Source organism: Setaria italica, chromosome IX (genome assembly GCF_000263155.2).
Source record: "Setaria italica strain Yugu1 chromosome IX, Setaria_italica_v2.0, whole genome shotgun sequence".
Lineage (NCBI taxonomy): Eukaryota > Viridiplantae > Streptophyta > Magnoliopsida > Poales > Poaceae > Setaria > Setaria italica.
The window spans coordinates 40,831,042-40,849,571 of NC_028458.1; the positions used below are offsets into that span (position 1 = coordinate 40,831,042).

At 50.7% G+C, this 18,530-nt stretch overlaps 2 protein-coding genes across 2 annotated transcripts; both read left to right on the top strand.

Annotated features, from left to right (window-relative positions):
• Positions 1-5,381: 5,381 nt before the first annotated feature.
• LOC101769197 (arogenate dehydratase 3, chloroplastic) lies at positions 5,382-7,240 on the top strand. Its single transcript, XM_004983814.3, has one exon. The coding sequence runs from the start codon at positions 5,613-5,615 to the stop codon at positions 6,822-6,824; it is 1,212 nt and encodes a 403-aa protein (XP_004983871.1). The 5' UTR covers positions 5,382-5,612; the 3' UTR covers positions 6,825-7,240.
• Positions 7,241-15,963: 8,723 nt separating this feature from the next.
• Positions 15,964-16,662, top strand: LOC106804532. The gene has a single exon (XM_014805822.1). The coding sequence runs from the start codon at positions 15,964-15,966 to the stop codon at positions 16,660-16,662; it is 699 nt and encodes a 232-aa protein (XP_014661308.1).
• Positions 16,663-18,530: the final 1,868 nt, after the last annotated feature.

Consider the following 18,530-nt stretch of genomic DNA (forward strand, 5'->3'; position numbering starts at 1 on the left):
AACGTTACGTTACGGCTTACATAACAGAGATATGCACATGTGCATGTCGCTGAGCTTTACAAGTTTCGGCTCGTTGCCACCGAGCTTCTTCTTCCTCGAGGACCACGGTGCTCTAATGAGATCTCGGGCAGTCTGCAGGCGTCCGCGTTCCTGCCGGCTTGAGGCTTCAGCTGATGGCTGATGCTGATGCCTGCCGACTGCCGTGACCTGCATCTAGTCTATTCCCGCTAGGGGCAGCCATCCCATTATTAGAGCCGTGCAGCGTCCGTGCGGTGCGAAATTTCCACCTGCTTTACTGTTTTTTTACCGGAAATTTACACTTGCTGATGACGCCGACCTCGTCTTATCATCGCCCACCATTGCTGACTTGATAGTACTAGTTGCTACGCTGTTTTTCTTGTGGGGGTGGGGGCAACGCCAAGTCGCCAATGGCGATATAATAGATTTGACTTCAGTTGACTGCCGTAGGTTTGGGTTATCCAGTGTGAAAGCACCTGGCTTATTATACTGTGTCATGCCTGAGATTAGTACTGAAAAAAATTCTGATTTGAATGTGTGCCGGACTGACGGTGTTAACTTTAACAAATTGTTGTTTGGTCGGACCACGTGCCACCCAGTAGTCCAACACATCGGTAGTAGATCGAGCGTGGCCGTTGCCTTAGGGGGCACCTAATTGCCTTTCGAGAGTAATCATTCGCCGAAGAGTGGCAATCACTTGTGACGTTTTGGTGCACCTTATTTTCGATATAAGAGTTTTTATAGGAGCATATATGTCCACTTGCAGTATACTTGTAAACACTATACTTCCCACAACCATGTGCGTACAAACACGTATACATGTAGTCAAAGTAATTAGGGTCTGTTTGGGAAAAAGGGTGTTAAAGTTTAACAGAACTTTAACACCCTCAAATGAGGTGTTAAACTTTAGCATCTTAAGGTGTTTGGATAATTTGTTAAACTTTAACACGTTATATGAGAAATGACAATATTGTCCTTCCTCTTGCACACTACCCTTTCCCATGCTGTTCCTCATCTCCTCGCTCATCTCGACCGTGGGGCTCCTTGTCGAGCCGCCCGCGGAGGTGCTGCAGCTCGGCGACTTCAACGACGGCGGCCGCCTCAACATCGATGCCTCCGGCATCCAGGAGACTTGCGGCGTCATCTTCAAGGTCTACATCGTCAGCGGCCACGTCACCTGCGTCAAGCGCCGCAGCCTGCTCGATGTGTCCCCCGAGGACGACGCATCCGCCGAGGGATTCGTCTCCTTCTCCCAGGTCTCCAACCTCCCTAGGCGGAGATCTTGCGCGGGCCTTGACGGCGGAGGAGAGGACCGGGGACGGAGGAGCCGCACTTAGGGGCCGACGGTGGTGAAGGAGAAGCCGCTCGCTGGCTCTCCCGCGCGGCCGCTCGGAGCCGCTCTCCGCGCCCGCGCCTACTCCCGCCGAAGCCGCCTCCCGCACCCGTCGCCGAGGAGGGGGATCCGTGGCGGCGCGGCGGAGGAAGGGGGAGGGCGGCGCGGCAGAGGAGGGGGAGGGCGGCGCGGTGGATCCGGCCAGGCGGAGAGGATGAGGCGGAGGAGGAGGCCGGCGTTGGTGGCGGGGAGGAGAGAGAGAGGGGTAACCTGGGAAAAAGTGGACTAGGGGACCACTTTTAACACCTTTAGCAAGTTTTAACACCCCCTCCATGTGTTTATGAAAAATGGGGTGTTAAACTTTAACACCTCACTTTTAACACAAGTGTTTGGATAGGAAAGTGTTAAAAAGTGTTAAAAAGGGGTGTTAAACTTTAATACGAAGGACCTTAATACACCCATCACGAGAGTTGAGACGGGACATACAATCCCTGATAAGGAAGTGTAATGCAGATATTGTTGTGATGTTGGTTTTTCCGTGGGTGACTTTACTTTCTCGCTCTGTCATGGATCTCAAACCACAAGCGACTAGTAACAATTGTTCATTCAATTGGCTCAAAGCCGATAATCACAAGCCGCAAAGTGTGTGAGAGAGATGCCAAAAGATACTATGAGAATTTAGAGGGTGTTTGATACTAGGTGCTAAACTTTAGCAGTATCACATTGGATGTTCGGATACTAATTAAAAGGACTAAATATGAGCTAATTATAAAACTAATTGTATAACCCTGTGCTAATTCGCGAGACGAATCTATTAAACCTAATTAATCCATCATTAGCAAATGGTTACTGTAGCATCACATTGTCAAATCATGGACTAATTAGACTTAATAGATTCGTCTCGCGAATTAGACTCCATCTGTGCAATTAGTTTTTTAATTAGGGGGTGTTTGGAAACACCCTGTTAAAGTTTAACACCTGTCACATCGGATGTTTGGATGCTAATTAGGAGTACTAAAGATAACCTAATTACAAAACTAATTGCATAGATGGAGTATAATTCGCAAGACGAATCTATTAAGCCTAATTAGTCCATGATTTGACAATGTGGTGCTACAGTAACCATTTGCTAATGATGGATTAATTAGGCTTAATAGATTCGTCTCGCGAATTAGCACAATGTTCTGCAATTAGTTTTATAATTAGCTCATGTTTAGTCCTCCTAATTAGCATCCGAACATCCGATGTGACACTGTTAAAGTTTAGCACCTCATATCCAAACAGCCCCTTAGCCTATGTTTAATACTTCTAATGAGCATCCAAACATCCGATGTGACATGTGCTAAACTTTAGCACGAGGTATTCAAACGGGGCCTTATCAAACTTATTTGATAGTGTCGCCTAGTAGTAATCTTTCGCAAAAGAGCGACATATTACCTATCAACCACGTGCTACCTAGTAGTCCAACAAATTGGTAGTATAGTGTGGCCATTGCCTCGGTAGTCCCCTATTGCCTATCGATAGTGATCTTTCGCAAAAGTCACAATCACTTGTCATCTTTTGGTATTACACTTTAGGTCTGTTAGAGAAGTTCTTACACGTGTATATGTGCCCACTTGCACTATATTTGTGAATAGCAACCAATGCATAGTAGTAGTTGGGATGGATTCATCAGATATTTCCCGCAACCACGTGTGCATACACACCTTATCCTTTTTTTTCAATTTTTAGTTCGTTAAAGATGATTTCAATCAATTAGCACAAGCTGTTGGTAAATCACTGGGGAGGAGAAGAAAAAAAAAGGAAGGTATTTGTCAAAAGATACTCTGAGAATTTATTGTGATAAGGATATAGGTTCCGTTTGTTTCTTTGGTAGCTCATAAAATTCCTGTCATCGAATGTTTAGTAATTAATTAGAAGTATTAAATATAGACTAATTACACAACTAATTGCACAGATGGAGGCTAATTTGCGAGATGAATCTATTAAGTCTAATTAGTCCATGATTTGACAATGTGGTGCTACAGTAAACATGTGCTAATGATGGATTAATTAGGCTTAATAGATTCGTCTCGAAAATTAACCTTCATCTGTATAATTAGTTTTATAATTAGCTCATGTTTAATCTTCCTAATTAGCTTCCGAATACTCGATGTGATATAAATTTTACTTTACACTAAAGATCCAACCACCCCATACTCAAATAATTGAGGAAGATCCAGTCTACTAGAGCATTTTATTGTCACTCAGCCTGGCACGAGGGTCACAACAGCGGGGCCAGCGGGACGTTAACCCGCAGCGTTCTTATCTGGCCGACGGGCCGAGCACGCTGTGATCCTCTCACTCCACAGAGCTTATCAGCACCTTCAGCTGGCCTGGGCGCCTGGCCCTGCTCGCTTACCCCTAATAGCCAATACGGACCCGAAAAGCACTTGTCAAATCATGCTTAGCCCTCACCTCGCCATCACACAGCACCGACAGGGTGTAGATGACCATAAGGCACGAGGCCCGTGGACCAGCCCACGGCCCGATTGGCCCGGTACCAGCCCAGCCTGGTACGATCTTAGTCGTGCTCGGGCTGACCCAGCCCGTCCTTAGTGCCGGGCTTGATCGTTGCGTCAGCCTGTGGGCCAGCCGGCTTGGCACGATTAACAGCCGGCCCGCCAGAGCACGATGGAGGCACGTTTAGTGACGTTTAAGTACGTTTAGTTGTAATTTGTATATGTGTTTGTATTTGCATTACCTCTAAATATATATATGTATAAATGTTTGCATGTACAATACCTTTAAATTTTTATCTTCGAAAATTTAATTTTATGAATGATTTTTTTTAAGCTGAGCCGGACTAGAATGGGCACGATGGGCCTTCATGGCCCGACAGGCCACCGAGTCGGGTCGGCACGGCTAATAGCCCTTAGTGCCGAGCCTGGATCGCTGCTTCAGCCCATGGGTCGGCACGGCATAGCACGGTTATTATCTGGACTGAATCGTGCCGGTCAATCCGTGCTCGGGCCGGACTGGACCAGACAGCCTGTTTGGCCATCTGTACCGACATGTCGCCCCGGCGCCTGGAAGGTGGGGATTTTATTCGCGTGGAGCTCCTGTTCACATAAAGGGCACGCATCCAAATCACGCGGAACCAGCGCGCATCCGCCGGCCGGGACTACGGATTTACGAGCGTCTGAACGCCGGGACGCCGCCCGGTTCGCTCGCCTGTGGATTTGAAGAGCCTGTACTGACTGATTGGAGCTGTTGGTTGGGAAATGACGCTGCTGTCCGTGTTCTGCCCACAGTTAAGCACAGGGTTCCGGCATGTTTTAGCTTGTACTAATCCTTTGTGTTGGTCGTTGAAAAAGAAAAAAAAAATCTTTGTGTTGGTTTATGTATCCAAGGCAAAATGGTATCCCACATTTAACACGAGCTGATGGTTTTTAAAAGGTTCGGATAGAAAATATTCCAAATGCAATCTGCCCATGAAAAAACATGAATTTTTGTGGGCTTTGTTGCACGAGCTCCTGTCTTGACATGTCCTAGAGATTTTGAATCAGTCTTACGTTTGGCCAAGGAAAGGACCATATATATAGATTTGATTTTTGTAACTGGGATTGGTGATGAGGGGTCGATGTTGTATCCTCCTATCCTTGGCTTGAAACGGTGAATTGCAAATGACAAATTAGCTTTCGTGGCTGCGGCGGTCAGTGGAGGCTATGAACATGGGTAACGAAACTACGGAAGGCATAGCCAACAGGTTCGGATTTTTAGTGATGACAAAAGGGGTTTAGTGTAGTACTCCTAACAAAATTAAAGATTTACGAGTGATAGCGACAGGTCCATTTGTCCTCGTCGACAATCTGCAATCAAGCCGTTTGTGGAATGGCAAGTAATCTAAACACGACGCAAACCTTCTAGAAGCAAAAGCACTCCCAATCATCCATAGTAAACACGAACCAGACGGCGGCCAAGGCGAAGGCAGCGAGGAGCCAAGGAACCAAAGGTCCGAGTAACGGCCCGTACTCGGGTTGCCGGACAATTATAGGCTGCAAAGCCACCGGATCGGAGCACCGTCGCCCTGCTCACTTGGCCGCTCGGCATTAATCTGGCTGCAGAGTGGAGACGCCAGCCACCGCCGGGGGTGGGGTTATAAAAGTCAACAGCCTCCGCCCACCACCCCTCTTCTTTGCTAAAGCTACCTCCGCCCGCGGCCCGCCGACCTCACCAGTCACCACCCAATCCCCACCTCCCACCTTCGCGGCGGCGTTCTATGGCCTACACCTCCTCCCTCCACCTCCCCAAGCTCTTGCTCCTCCCCAACCCCCGCCGGACCAGGCACAGGCCCTCCTTCGTCCCCGCCGCCGCGGCCAAGGCCAGCGGCGTGAACGGGCACGCGCCGCCCGAGAAGCCGGCGCCCAACGGCAAGGCGCACATCAACGGCGTGAACGGCAAGAAGGGCGTGAACGGCGTCAACGGCAAGAAGGGCGTGAACGGCCATGCGGACCGGATCCACCTCACGGTGAGCACGGGCGGCGGGGGCCAGGACGGCACCGGGCTCCGCGTGGCGTTCCAGGGCGCGCCGGGCGCGTACAGCGAGTTCGCGGCCAAGACGGCGCTGCCAGGGTGCGACACGGTCCCGTGCCGAGCGTTCGCGGACGCGCTGGCGGCCGTGGAGCGCGGGGGCGCCGACCGCGCCATTCTCCCCGTGGAGTCCACCATGGAGGGCACCGCGCTGCGGAACTACGACCTGCTGCTGCGGCACGACCTGGTGGTGGCGCAGGAGATCAACCTCTTCGTGCACTACTGCCTCCTCGCCATGCCGGGCGTCCGCGCCGCCGAGGTCCGCCGCGTCATCAGCCACCCGATGGCGCTCGCGCACTGCGGCCGCGCGCTGGCGCGCCTCGGGGTGGACCGCGAGCCCGTCGAGGACACCGCGGGCGCCGTCGAGATGCTGCGCTCCAACCGGATGCTCGACACCGCCGCCATCGCCAGCCCGCGCGCCGCCGACCTGTACGGCCTCGACGTGCTCGCGCACGGGCTCCAGGACGAGTCCTGGAACGTCACGCGGTTCCTGCTCCTCTCCAGGCCGCCGCCGCCCGTGGCGCTCCCCGTGGACGCCGACGCCAAGACCAGCATGGTGGTCGCGCACCGGGGCGGCTCCATGATGGTGCTGCTCAAGGTGCTCTCCGCCTTCTCCTCCCGCAACATCAACCTCACCAAGCTGGAGGTCATCAACAACGACGGCGCCGCCGCCCCCGCCGCCGCCGGTGCGGGTGCCCGCCCGCCGGTGATGATCCTGGACACGAGCGCCCGGGGCGCGCCGACGCTGCGCGCGTTCCCGCACGTCCTCTACGTGGACTGCGCGGGCGCCGCCCACGACCCGCGCGTCCGCGAGGCCATCCAGGAGATCGAGAAGTTCGCCGTGTTCGTGCGCGTGCTCGGCTGCTACGCCGCCGATTCCACCGTCTACGACCTGCAATGAGAAGGAGAGGAAGGCAGGATCGTGATGGTGCGAACCAGGACAGTTGGAATCTAGCAAGTCTGCCGCAATTTCGCTGCTATAATTGGGCGAAGCTATCAGGTCTACTAGCATTCAGAAACTAGCTTTAGCGAGATTAAGTTCCTCTGCTTGCTGCTGCTGCTGCGTAATTCTTGTACAGATGCAATAAGAATCTTCCTATTGCTGCTGGATTATGTTAGCTGTGTCTTTGTGTGTGGATAGGTTGAAGCTTGGTGATGATGATGCCAGCTGAAGGGTGTGTTTGTACTAAGATGTCTTGTTGATCATGACCGGATCGTTTGTAATCTTGTTGTCTAGATTTCGGCGCAAGCTTTCAGTTTTGTATGTCGCAGCTTAGGATCTCACAATATCCATCTTGCAATGTTTTCAGCACTGAACTTTGTAACCGAGCAGTGTCTTCATCCTCTGCTTGTTTGGGTATGAGCTCACTGCTAACTCTCCACGAGCTCCACGCGTCAACGCTTAATTGCGTAGCGAGTACTCCGGCCGATCCGGACTGGAGTAGAAGGGATCTCGACTGTAGTACTAGACTAATGATTTTAGGCCCTGTTTGATAAGAGGTGTTAAAATTTAACACCCCACTTTTAACGCATTTTTATCACATTGCCTCCCAAACACATGTGTCCCTAATTTCATAAACACCTCAAGGGGTGTTAGGGCCTGTTTGGCAACTAGGTGTTAAAGTTTAACACCCGTCACATCAGATATTTGGATGCTAATTAGAAGTATTAAACATAAGCTAATTACAAAACTAATTGCACAGATGGAGTGTAATTCGCGAGACGAATCTATTAAGCCTAATTAGTCCACGATTTGACAATGTGGTGCTACAGTAACCATTTGCTAATGATGGATTAATTAGGCTTAATAGATTCATCTCGCGAATTAGCACAAGATTCTGCAATTAGTTTTATAATTAGCTCATGTTTAGTTCACCTAATTAGCATCCGAACATCCGATGTGACACTGTTAAAGTTTAACACCTCGTATCCAAACACCCCCTTAAAAGTTGTTAAACTTGTTAAAAGTGGTCCCCTCTTCACTTTTTTCCACCATTGCCGCTTTCTCTCTCCTCCCTCTCTCTCCGCCGGCCATAATTGAGGGGGCAATGGAGTCATTTCCCACCAAAGGTGTTAAAGTTTAACACACCATCCAAACACCCCAATGTGTTAAACTTTAGCACTCCATTTGAGAGTGTTAAAAATTTAACACTTGTTAAACTTTAACACGAAGTATCAAACAGGCCCTTGGTAGTTGATCTGGACTGGAGTTAATACTTAATTTGCAGTCTAGCCGGCAATTCTGAATCATTCTCTTCTCCAAATCTACAGGGTCGATGAATCTGAGGGGGGTCCTCCTAAAATTCCTGTCACATCGAATATTCAAATACTAATTAGAAGTATTAAACATAGATTAATTACAAAACCAATTACGCAGATGGAGACTAATTTGCGAGACGAATCTATTAAGCCTAATTAGTCCATGATTTGATAATGTGATGCTACAATAAATATGTGTTAATGATGGAGTAATTAGGCTTAATAGATTCATCTCGTGAATTAGCCTCTAATTAGTTTTATAATTAGCTCATGTTTAGTCCTCCTAATTAGCCTCTGAATATTCGATGTGACATGAATTTTAGTCCGGACTAAAGATCCAAACACCCTTTGAGTTTCGGAATCCCAAGTAGGGCTCCGTGCAGGGATCAGGGAACCAATCTTGTGTGCTTCACGCGAGAATCAGTAAACTATTTTGCGATTGATTGTTGGAGAACTATTTGCCGAGAACTATTTGCCGTAACAGGGCAAGAGGCGGAATATTACACTGTATGCACGCACAAGACCAAACCCTAGCCGTGCTGAGTAGCATCGGGACAAGATGCCCGTGTAGCCGCCCTGCGCCAGGAAAATAGGGCGGAGGAGGGGTCAAGGTGGGGGGGGGGGGCGGACCTGGAAGTGGAGCGGTGGAGGAAATCGATCGCCGGCGATGCAGATGCCTGTGCAGCCGCCTGCGCCGCGAAAAAATGGCGGAAAAGAAGGGGGCCAAGGTGAGGGGCGGACCTGGAAGCGAAGTGGCGGATCCGTCGGAGGCTCCCTGGGCGGCGGCGCCGAAGGGAATCGACCGCCGGCGGCACAGGGTCCCGGTGGTGCACGGAGATCCTGCACGGAACCCGCTCCTGGTTCAGAGGTGCGCGCGGTACAGGTTCAGAGAGGCGCCTGAGAAGGGATTAGGATAAGGCATGAGCAGTTTGGTCATTTCACATCCCAATTCCACGTTGGCAGGCTAAGTTGGCGCGCCATGTGTGCAAAAATAGCAAATGCATTGCTTCGTTTATAGAGGGGTGGCAAAAATATAAGGGTAACCGTAAGAATGGCAACCGAAGGAGTGTAAGGATAACCAATAAGGAGACGTGGTATTCGTTCCGCGATAAGCGAGTCCTATGATCTTGGGCACCACGTGATCATCGGATCCCACCGCAGCCACCTCTAGACCGTGCCCACCGGCCACCGAAAGGCGTGGTGAAGGGCAGGCCGCAGAACATGCACGGGCCTCTGCAGCTTTTCAGAAGGAAACAAACAAAGAGAGCAGCAGCACGCAGTGCTGCAAGCCCGCAACCATGGCCCCGGGAGATTCTCGCATTCTTCTCATCTTCTGACTTCTGTGATGCTGGAGGAGGGGGAATCGGGAATCTTTGGAATCTCGATCATGTGACTGCGAGTGCAACCGGCTCCCCGTGATGCTGGAGGAGGGGGAATCGGGGATCTCTCGAATCTCGATCATGTGACTGCGAGTGCAATCGGCTCCCTGTGATGCTGGAGGAGGGGGAATCGGGGATCTCTCGAATCTCGATCATGTGACTGCGAGTGCAACCGGCTCCGTGGCTCCGTGCAAAAAAGCTCATGCAGGGTGCATGATCGTGCCGTATCTCGCCGCCAATCTCGATCTACTACTTGCCTTCAGGCTTCAGCCTTCTTCTCGGATTTAAAGGATAAGTATGACGACGACTTTCCAAGGGTCTACGATGCAAATGCAACATCATTCATGGAAGACACGTTATACTATCTCGTTTTCCCCTCTGGAGAGTGACCCTCTTTCTCTCCGGCAAGTGTGGAACGCAACGCGTGCTGCCGCATTAGCTCGACGTCCTAGAATGATCTGGGGGCTTCCGGAAGGACAATGCGAAGGTGCGAATTATTGGCGCTGGAAAGGCGATGCGGGTCACATGCGAAGCAATGAGCCTGCAGGGACGTATTTTTGCAGGTGGGTTCATTCCTTCCTCTCCTCTGGGTCGCGATCGTGGGATGTTTGCCCTTAATTTGGCTCACGGGCTCAGTTTAATTTGGCTTCTTATTTGGCAAACAAGAATCTTTAATTTCAGCGAGCTAATATAAAAAGGGCAAGGACACCACACGTGCCTGCTGTCTCCTGGGTCGCGAAGATAGTATCGCTGGCAACAAGATCAGCGGAGTATGCTGTGTTCCGCTTGGCTAGCCTGCTATGCTCGCTGTTAGCAGATTATGGCTGAGCTTTAGCATGCCCCGAATTTTAAAAGACTCGCCTAGTCGCCTCCGTCCGACCTTCCGATCCCAGCCCCGTGCACGAGAACGACGCCGACCACTCCACTCCATCCATCGCCTGTTGGCCGGCTCTGCTCAACCTCCAGCGCGCGAACAGGTGCAAATGCAACGCGCCGCGCCCGCGCATATGCTATCAAGCGGGGCGTCGCCCGTGCTGCCGGCCGACGACGGACACTCACGTTTAACATGTCCTGTATTTCGTTGACGTTGAGCTTTAGCCAGTTACGTAATCATCATTATCTTTTTTACCCAAAGTTTCGTTCAGTATTAGTAGTACAGCCAGCTGTACTAGTAGCAAACTGGAGTAGCAAACAAGGTGGTGGAGCGGAGTGGTGGTCCACTGGTCCTGGCAGCACTGCATTGCCATCCGTGGCACATGCTGGGAAGAAAAAAAAGATCTGACCAAACCTATAGTCACAACAAAAATCTGATTGTTGAAGGGTGTTTGTACTTAAATGTTTTGTTGATCATGACCGGATGTCCGGATCGTTTGTGATCTTGTTGTCCCACGTTTCGGCGCAAGCTTTCAGTTATGTATGGCCTTGTTTAGTTTCACCAAAACTCCCAATTTTGACACTATGCAAAAAGAAGATTCCCCGTCACATCAAACTTGTGGTACATGCATGAAGTACTAAATGTAGACGAAATTAAAAACTAATTCCACAGTTTTGTTGTACTTTGTGAGACGAATCTTTTGAGCCTAATTAGTCAATATTTGGACAATAATTCACAAATACAAACGAAACGCTACAGTGTGCAACAGTACTACAACAGTAATTTTGGACACCCAAATTCAGGGCAACTAAACAAGGCCTATATTGCAGCCTATGATCTCACAGTATCCATCTTGCAATGTTTTCAGCACTGAACTTTGTAAACCAAGCGTGTGTCTTGTTGTGCAGATCTACCACCGCTGTGTTCAGAAACATGTGGAGTTCAAGGGATCCCGGAGTTCAACCCGGAAACTACATTACCAGCATACTAGCAGTATATCTTGTTCGCACAAGAACTCACGTCATCTCCTGCTTATTTGGGTATTGAGTCGACTACTAAATTTGTCAGTCAGCAAGAGTCCCTGCAAGATATTTTTCCACGATTTTAGTAGTCAATCTGGACCGGAGGGATTTTAGTAGTCAATCTGGACCGGAGGCTGGAGCTGGTGTTTGGATACGAGGTGCTAAACTTTAGCAGGATCACATCAGATATTCGGATGCTAATTAGGAGGATTAAACATGAGCTAATTACAAAACTAATTGCACAGATAGAGTCTAATTTACGAGACAAATCTATTAAGGCTAATTAATCCATCATTTGACAATGTGGTGCTACAGTAACTATTTGCTAATGATGGATTAATTAGGCTTAATAGATTCATCTCGCGAATTAGCACAGGGGTTCTACAATTAGTTTTATAATTAACAGATATTTAGTCCTCCTCATTAGCATCCGAATATCTAATGTGACACAGCTAAAGTTTAGCAACCAGTATCAAACGCACCCTAACTGAATCATTCTCTTCTCCAGGCTCGATGGATCTGAATTTCTGAATCGAATCCAAGGGGGGGCTCTATGCAAGGATCACGGAATCTTTGTAGGCAGAATCTGTGCTTGATTGACTGATTGTTGGAGCCCTCCGTCCGTTTGTTGTTATCAGCTTATCATATTTATCATATAGTCATTCGTTTGGAATTAGCAGTAACATATAAGTCCTGTTTAGATACACTTTTTCTAACCATGCTTAATTATAATCTAAGCGAAGATTTTCTCCCTTATCGTAGTTTAAATCTCTAAAGCGACTTACCACATAAGCTAGACATAAGCGAGAATTGATGAAAATAAACAAAATCGTTTGACATAATTTTTGCTTATTTCCACTGATAAATTGCTTATAAACGGAAATAAATAGGCTCATAGTAGGCCTGTGGTCCTGCCAGCAAGTGCCAAGTGGGATATGCCTCTGTCCACGGCACATGTTACCGACTGGAGGCGAAATTTTTTTGACCCGACGTAGCTGTCGCTGATAAGCGCGTTCTCTGATCCTCTGCACCACGTGATCACCAGATCCAACCCGCAGTCACAAGAAAAAACGAGGGCGATTCCAATTTCACCTGCTCGGAATGAAACCGAAAGGCGTGGTGGAAAGCTGGCCACAAAGAACATGTGGACCGAAGACCGCGCCGTTGCAGCTTGCGGAAGGAAACAAACAAGCGAGCAGCTGCATGCAGCAACCATGGCCAGTTGGCCACCCGGACCGGGAGATTCTCGCGTTCGAGCGAGGTGCGAATTTTCCACGTGTGGCGTAGGAAACGTATCGTGTTTGGCGCAGGAAAACGGACACCCGTCGACCGTCGTCGTGTCAAACGAGCTCACGAGCCCTTTCCAAGATTTTTGCACACCATGCCAAAAGCAGCTGAGGAGGAGAACTTGCTTCTCATAGCCGCCATGCCAAAAGATCAGCAGCAGGCCGTTGCCTGTACCGCTAATTTCCGTAGCGTAGCTGCGTCGTCTGCACTTGTTCTACTCCTAGGCTCCTACCGTGGCTTGGGCCTTCGCTGTAGCTGGATTCAGAGCCATGCAGGGACCAGGGAGTGAGGTGGTGGTGGTGCCGTGGTAGGTGGCGCCCGGACCACATTCCTGCTCCCGTGAAGCTGTAGGGAATCTGGGATCTATCTGGTGGGTCTGAATTGAATCACGCGCAACCACCTCTATGGCAATATGCAAAAGGTCATGCGAGGTGCATGATTGTCCTCATGTCCTGTATCAACAACTATCAACTCGTGGTGGAACACGTTCTGAATGAATGAACTTGCTGCCAATCTCTACGTGCCTTCACTCTCGGATTTGACGGATAGTAAGATGTGTTTCCAAGGATCTACTAGGGTGCAACATCATCACTCATATAAGATAGATACGGTACATCGCCTTCCCCTCATCCGGCTGCGCTATACCGTAATGGAATGGAGATCCTCCTGTAGTTTCATGGATAGCCGGATAGCGAAAAGTTCATCCACCCTTTCACACACGGTCCGTAAGATCATACTCCGGGGGGCACAAGAGCCTGATGACACAGAAAGTGATATTTCTGTCCGGCAAGTGTGGAACGCAACGCATGCTGCCTTCTAGAATGATCTAGGGGCTTCCGGAAGGACAATCGGAGGAGCGAATTATTGGCGCTGGAAAGGTGATGCAGGTCACATGCCTGCGAACCAATTGCGCGCGCGTACTGTACGCACCTATTTGCTTTGCAGGTGGGTTCTTGCATTGGCTCGCGATCGTGGGATGTTTGCTCTTTTATATGCTTGGCTTAATCTGGCTTGCTTTGGCAAGCAAGGATCTCTAATTTCAGCGAGCTAATCGAAAAAGGCAAGGACACCACACGTGGTTGCTGCCTAGCTTGCTGGTTACAAGGAGCTCATTATGCCACCAAGATCAGCATGTTGAACAGAACAGATTAGTGTCGGCTCCATATGCCTAGCTGGTTGGGCTTTAGAGCAACTCCAAAAGCTCCCTTAAATTACCCCTAATACCTTAATTAGGAAGAAAAAGGAAAAAAAACCTCTCAAACAGCTCCCCCAATCCTACCGCAAATATTCACCGAGCCGAATCGAGAACCGTCACCCTACAAATTTGCGCGAGTTTTTTTCTCCCCCAATCGCCCCGAGCTTCCTTTCCACGCGCCTGATCCGCTCTCCCAGCGCAAGTCTCCATCCTCGCAAGTCGCGAGTGCCCGCGCGTGTCAGCACCAAGGGAACAGGGTCCCTCGAGAAGGCACGGGGCCCGCCTGCAAAAAGGGGCTCCCTCTTCATGGAGCCCAACTAAGGAGATGGGCTCCGGAAATCAAAGCCCGAGAAGGACCAAGAAAATATCACCTCGACATGGTGGGGCCTACTGAGGGCCCACATAGTGGGAATGGGGTGCTCCTAAGGAGGCTTTCCGGGAAGCCCCCGAGAAAGCTCGCTTCGGGGTGAAGCAAGTGGTGGCGCGACAGTCGAGCTAGGCCGTTAGCAGGCGCTCCGTCCTTGTAAAAACACCATCATTATGGTTGACGGGGCGCGCCTGGGCGCCTTGGGGTCTGACGGCCTCACCCATCCCATCCAACAGGTGGCAACCGCCGCCCTCATGTCAAGAGCGTCTGCCACGCTCCCGGCCGCCCTATGCCATGAGGTGGGTCCACACCGCAGCCTCGGGAAGAGGCGAAGGTCTCCTGGGAAGAGTCCCAGGAAGCGAATTGAATGCCCCCTATCCCAGGATGATGGGTCCAAACTGAGAAGAGCTCGAATTACCAGGGTAAGATGGTAAAAAGGGATTGAGATGCAAGGGACTTGGTCAAGGTGCTCCGGCACCTTGCGAACCAAGGCAACCAAGGCAAGGAAGCGTCAGGGCAAATGGATGGCATGTCAGAGGAACTGTAGCAAGGAGGGTGGCCATTGGGCCGCTGCATTCATACACACAATGTAAAGGGATGGATTGGGGTGCAAGGCTACCCCCATCAGTCCTCCCATGGGCCTGGTCTATAAAAGGCCAGCTCTTGTACAAACACAGGGAGACAACTCTAAGCAAGATAACACACAGAACGTAGGGTATGACACTTCGAAGCGGCCTGAACCTGTCTAAAAACCCTCTGAGCGCAATCATCCAAAAAACTCCCTTCAACACCTCTTGAATTCCTACGCACAAACTAACTCCCAGACCGGATCTCTAAAAGGGGGTCCCATCGGATCCCCACTCTCGGTGCTTGACCACCGTCAGCTGGCGCGCCAGGTAGGGGGATAGTGGTGTGTTGAGATCTGAGGCTTCCTAGTTGCATAGAGGCAATGGGGAGCCGTTTCCATCATCGTGGAGCCCGACAGTGAGTTGGATGGCAAAGATAATGGTGGACAAGAAACACTCCACCGATGGGCGGCAACGTCGAATCGGTGACACCCGTCCTTGCTTCACGGCGGCCGAACACCGCAGCTTCGGTGCCGCCGCACATCAACACTCTGCACTTAGTCTCCGGCGGAACTGTCTCCACTGTGCGACGAGTGGCTTGCTTCCGCAAGGAGGCAAACAAACGTGTCGAGGCAGCGGCCCGCCGACACAGCTCACGCGCCTGCCGCCGCCTTAACTTCGACAACCTGATGCCCTGATGGCCGCACAAGCCCTCCTTCATCATCCACCGTAGAGGATAGGGTCGAGACCTCGGAGGGGCGATGGTTGGAGGATTTGGCCAAGCTGGTGGGCAAGGCTCAGACTCCCTACGGGCTGGGCGAAAGTTCATGCGGCTAAACCGGCCAGGACGGACACAGGTCCGATTTGGCCCGCCACCCATCCCCTAGCCGATCACGGAAGTCCATCATGTCTCCCCCCGCTCTGGACAGTAGGACTTGCGCACTCTCCTTGAGCAAAACTGCTCGAGGGAGGATGTGTGAGTCACCCTGGAGCGGAGCCAGGAGCGGCATCACGATCTGCCCCAGACGGAAGACCAAGCCTTGTCGGGATCCGCCCCTAGGGGGTATTCTCGACGAGAAGGGAGGACCCACATGAATGGGGACGATGATGCTGGCCCATACGGGGCTGGGTGCCGTGCCTTCACGGCCGACCTCCGTCGGGTCGACTGGCCAAACAAGTTCCAGCCTAAGATCCTGGAGAAATACGATGGCACCATCGACCTGGAGGAGTTCCTCCAAATCTACATGACGTCCATTCAGGCTGTCGGGGGGGGGGGGGCAAAAGTCATGGCCAACAACTTCCATGTCACCCTCCGAGGGTCGGCACGGTCGTGGCTCATGAATCTCCCTGCAGGATCTGTTCATTCATGGGCAGATCTGAGTGAGCAGTTCGTCGCCAACTTTGCGGGTTCAATTACCCGACCGAGCATGGAGAGCGATCTCCACACCGTTCATCAGCGTGATGACAAAACGCTACGGCAATACATCCAGCGTTTCAACCAAGTCCGCAACACTATCCCTCTCATTCCCCCGACCTCGGTGATACTCACCTTCAAGCAAGGTCTCCCTGACCAGCGGCTGAGGGGAAAGTTGGGGATCCACATCATTGAGACGGTGGCAAAACTGTTTGCCCTGGACGACAAGTACGCCCGGGAGGCTGAAGCTCAAGCCCTGCCTCCCCCACGGGAGACGACTGCCCAGCAGGAAGAGAAGCATCCCCGACCCGGCAAGGGCCAGGGGAAAAAAGAACAAGAGAAAAGTTGTTGCCGCGCTGGGTCTGGAGGGCCGTAACCGGCCTCCGCTACCCAGGGGTCCGCGAGAGAGGGTCCCTAACCAACTTATATGGTGAAGCTATGCTGCACCTGTTGAGAAGTTGACAGAGGGATAGCAGGATGCCACACGCGCGCGCTCGTCGAGCCGTGCCGTGCCGTGTGTTGCATTAACCTGGGCGTCCAAAGGTCTTCTGCAACCTATAAGAGAGAGGCTGCCTCTCATTCTGGACTTCATCGGAAGAGCATGCCTCCGAAGCTGCACTCTTCACCAGAGACTCTGCACCCGAGGAGTAGAAGGGCGATCAAGTTTTTTGGGAGCGCGTTTGCACGATTGCTCACTGTTCGTTTACGACTACTTCCCGGTGACGCATCTGCACTGCCTTAGCTCTACACTGCTTCAACTCTTGAACGGCTACGTTAAATAGGCTCGACTATCAATGTCGGGTAACGGCACATTCGGTTCCTCCGGAACTGGCCCCGCCTCTGGGTATTTCCTTTTGAACTTTCTCATTCAATTCTTATGTTTTATGGTACCTACATGTTCATTGCAAATACAATAGATCATATTTCTGTTTACACTATCTTAACTGTCATGTTTTATTCTATATATTTTGGATTAAAATGAACCGTAAAATGCTTCTAATTCCAAGGCGCCATGAGGTCCCACCAGTCCGAGCGCATCCGCCGGCTCGCGAGCGACGTCATCCGCGTGGCCGTCGAGGAAGATATCGCCAGGACGAAGGAACTCCATGGCGTGCGCCGTGTCAAGGTGGCAGACGAGAGGCCTCTACGCAAGAAGATGCCGCCTTCCGAGGAGGAGGAGAAGATCGTGGCCACCAAGCGCAAGCTCTGGGAGGGGTACCGGGAGGCGGAAGACGCCAAGCACCAGAGGAAGATCCAGGTGATCCAGGAGCCCAAGATGCTGGAGCAGAGGCATCGGAAGATGCACCCGATCCTGCGCGAGCGGAGCCAGGCGAGATGCGGGATGCCCACTGCTGTCAGGCGCTGTTTCGTCTCGTCGTCTAACAGGGTCTAAGGCTCTGTAGCTGTAGGGGATAGGATCAAACACCTCCGTGTAATACTGCACCTGTAATGAGTAGATTGCAGCAAAAGAGCTGTTCTGTATGTTGCTAAGATTTTATTCTTCTGATTTGTCCAAATTTTTCCATGTAGTTCCCAGTGATAAACGCATGGAACATGAAAATCGTAATGTATATTGCGCGCATTGAACTCTACGCTTCCTGGGCACGGTTCAATCAGCTGCCTCGGCGCAGCAATACAGCTTGTCAGTAAGGAGTGTTCAGAGTTACTAGTATTCTTTTCTGAATGTGTTGTCTAAATTGTTGTCCATGTGTTCCTCAAAAAAATAAATTGTTTTCCATGTGATGTTTCCTAAGTTTTCGGTGTGTGATGACTTGATCATGGTCATGGCGACGTTCTGCGATGCGGTAACACGCCTGACATCGGGGGAGATCATGTGATGTTCAGATGCGCGATCCCAACTGATTACTGCATATCTGAACATAACTCGGGTCTTTTGAGCTAGCGAGTTGCTCACTGATGCCATCTGAGTTTGCTGATGGGCCAGTATTGCGTTAGGCCAGTTAGACAAGGTTTGCGAGGCCCATTAGTTTGGGCCTTCGTCTAACGGAACTGGCTGTGGAAAAGGAGCTTTCAAGCTTTTACACTCTACTACATTGTTTTTTTTCTGGAAAGTACTCTACTACTCCTGTGCAGGTTGCTCAAGTTATTTTTTTTCCCCAAAAAAAAAAAAACGAAATGCACGGTGCCAGGAGGAAGACAACCAAGGTTAAAATGTAAACAGATAAATAGAGACAAAAGAAGAACACAGAGCTGCCGGCACTACCTATGCCAGGAGCAGGACAA

Coding starts and splice junctions, on each gene's coding strand:
- LOC106804532 (XM_014805822.1), top strand. CDS start 15,964: ATGAATGGGGACGATGATGCTGGCCCATACGGGGCTGGGTGCCGTGCC.
- LOC101769197 (XM_004983814.3), top strand. CDS start 5,613: ATGGCCTACACCTCCTCCCTCCACCTCCCCAAGCTCTTGCTCCTCCCC.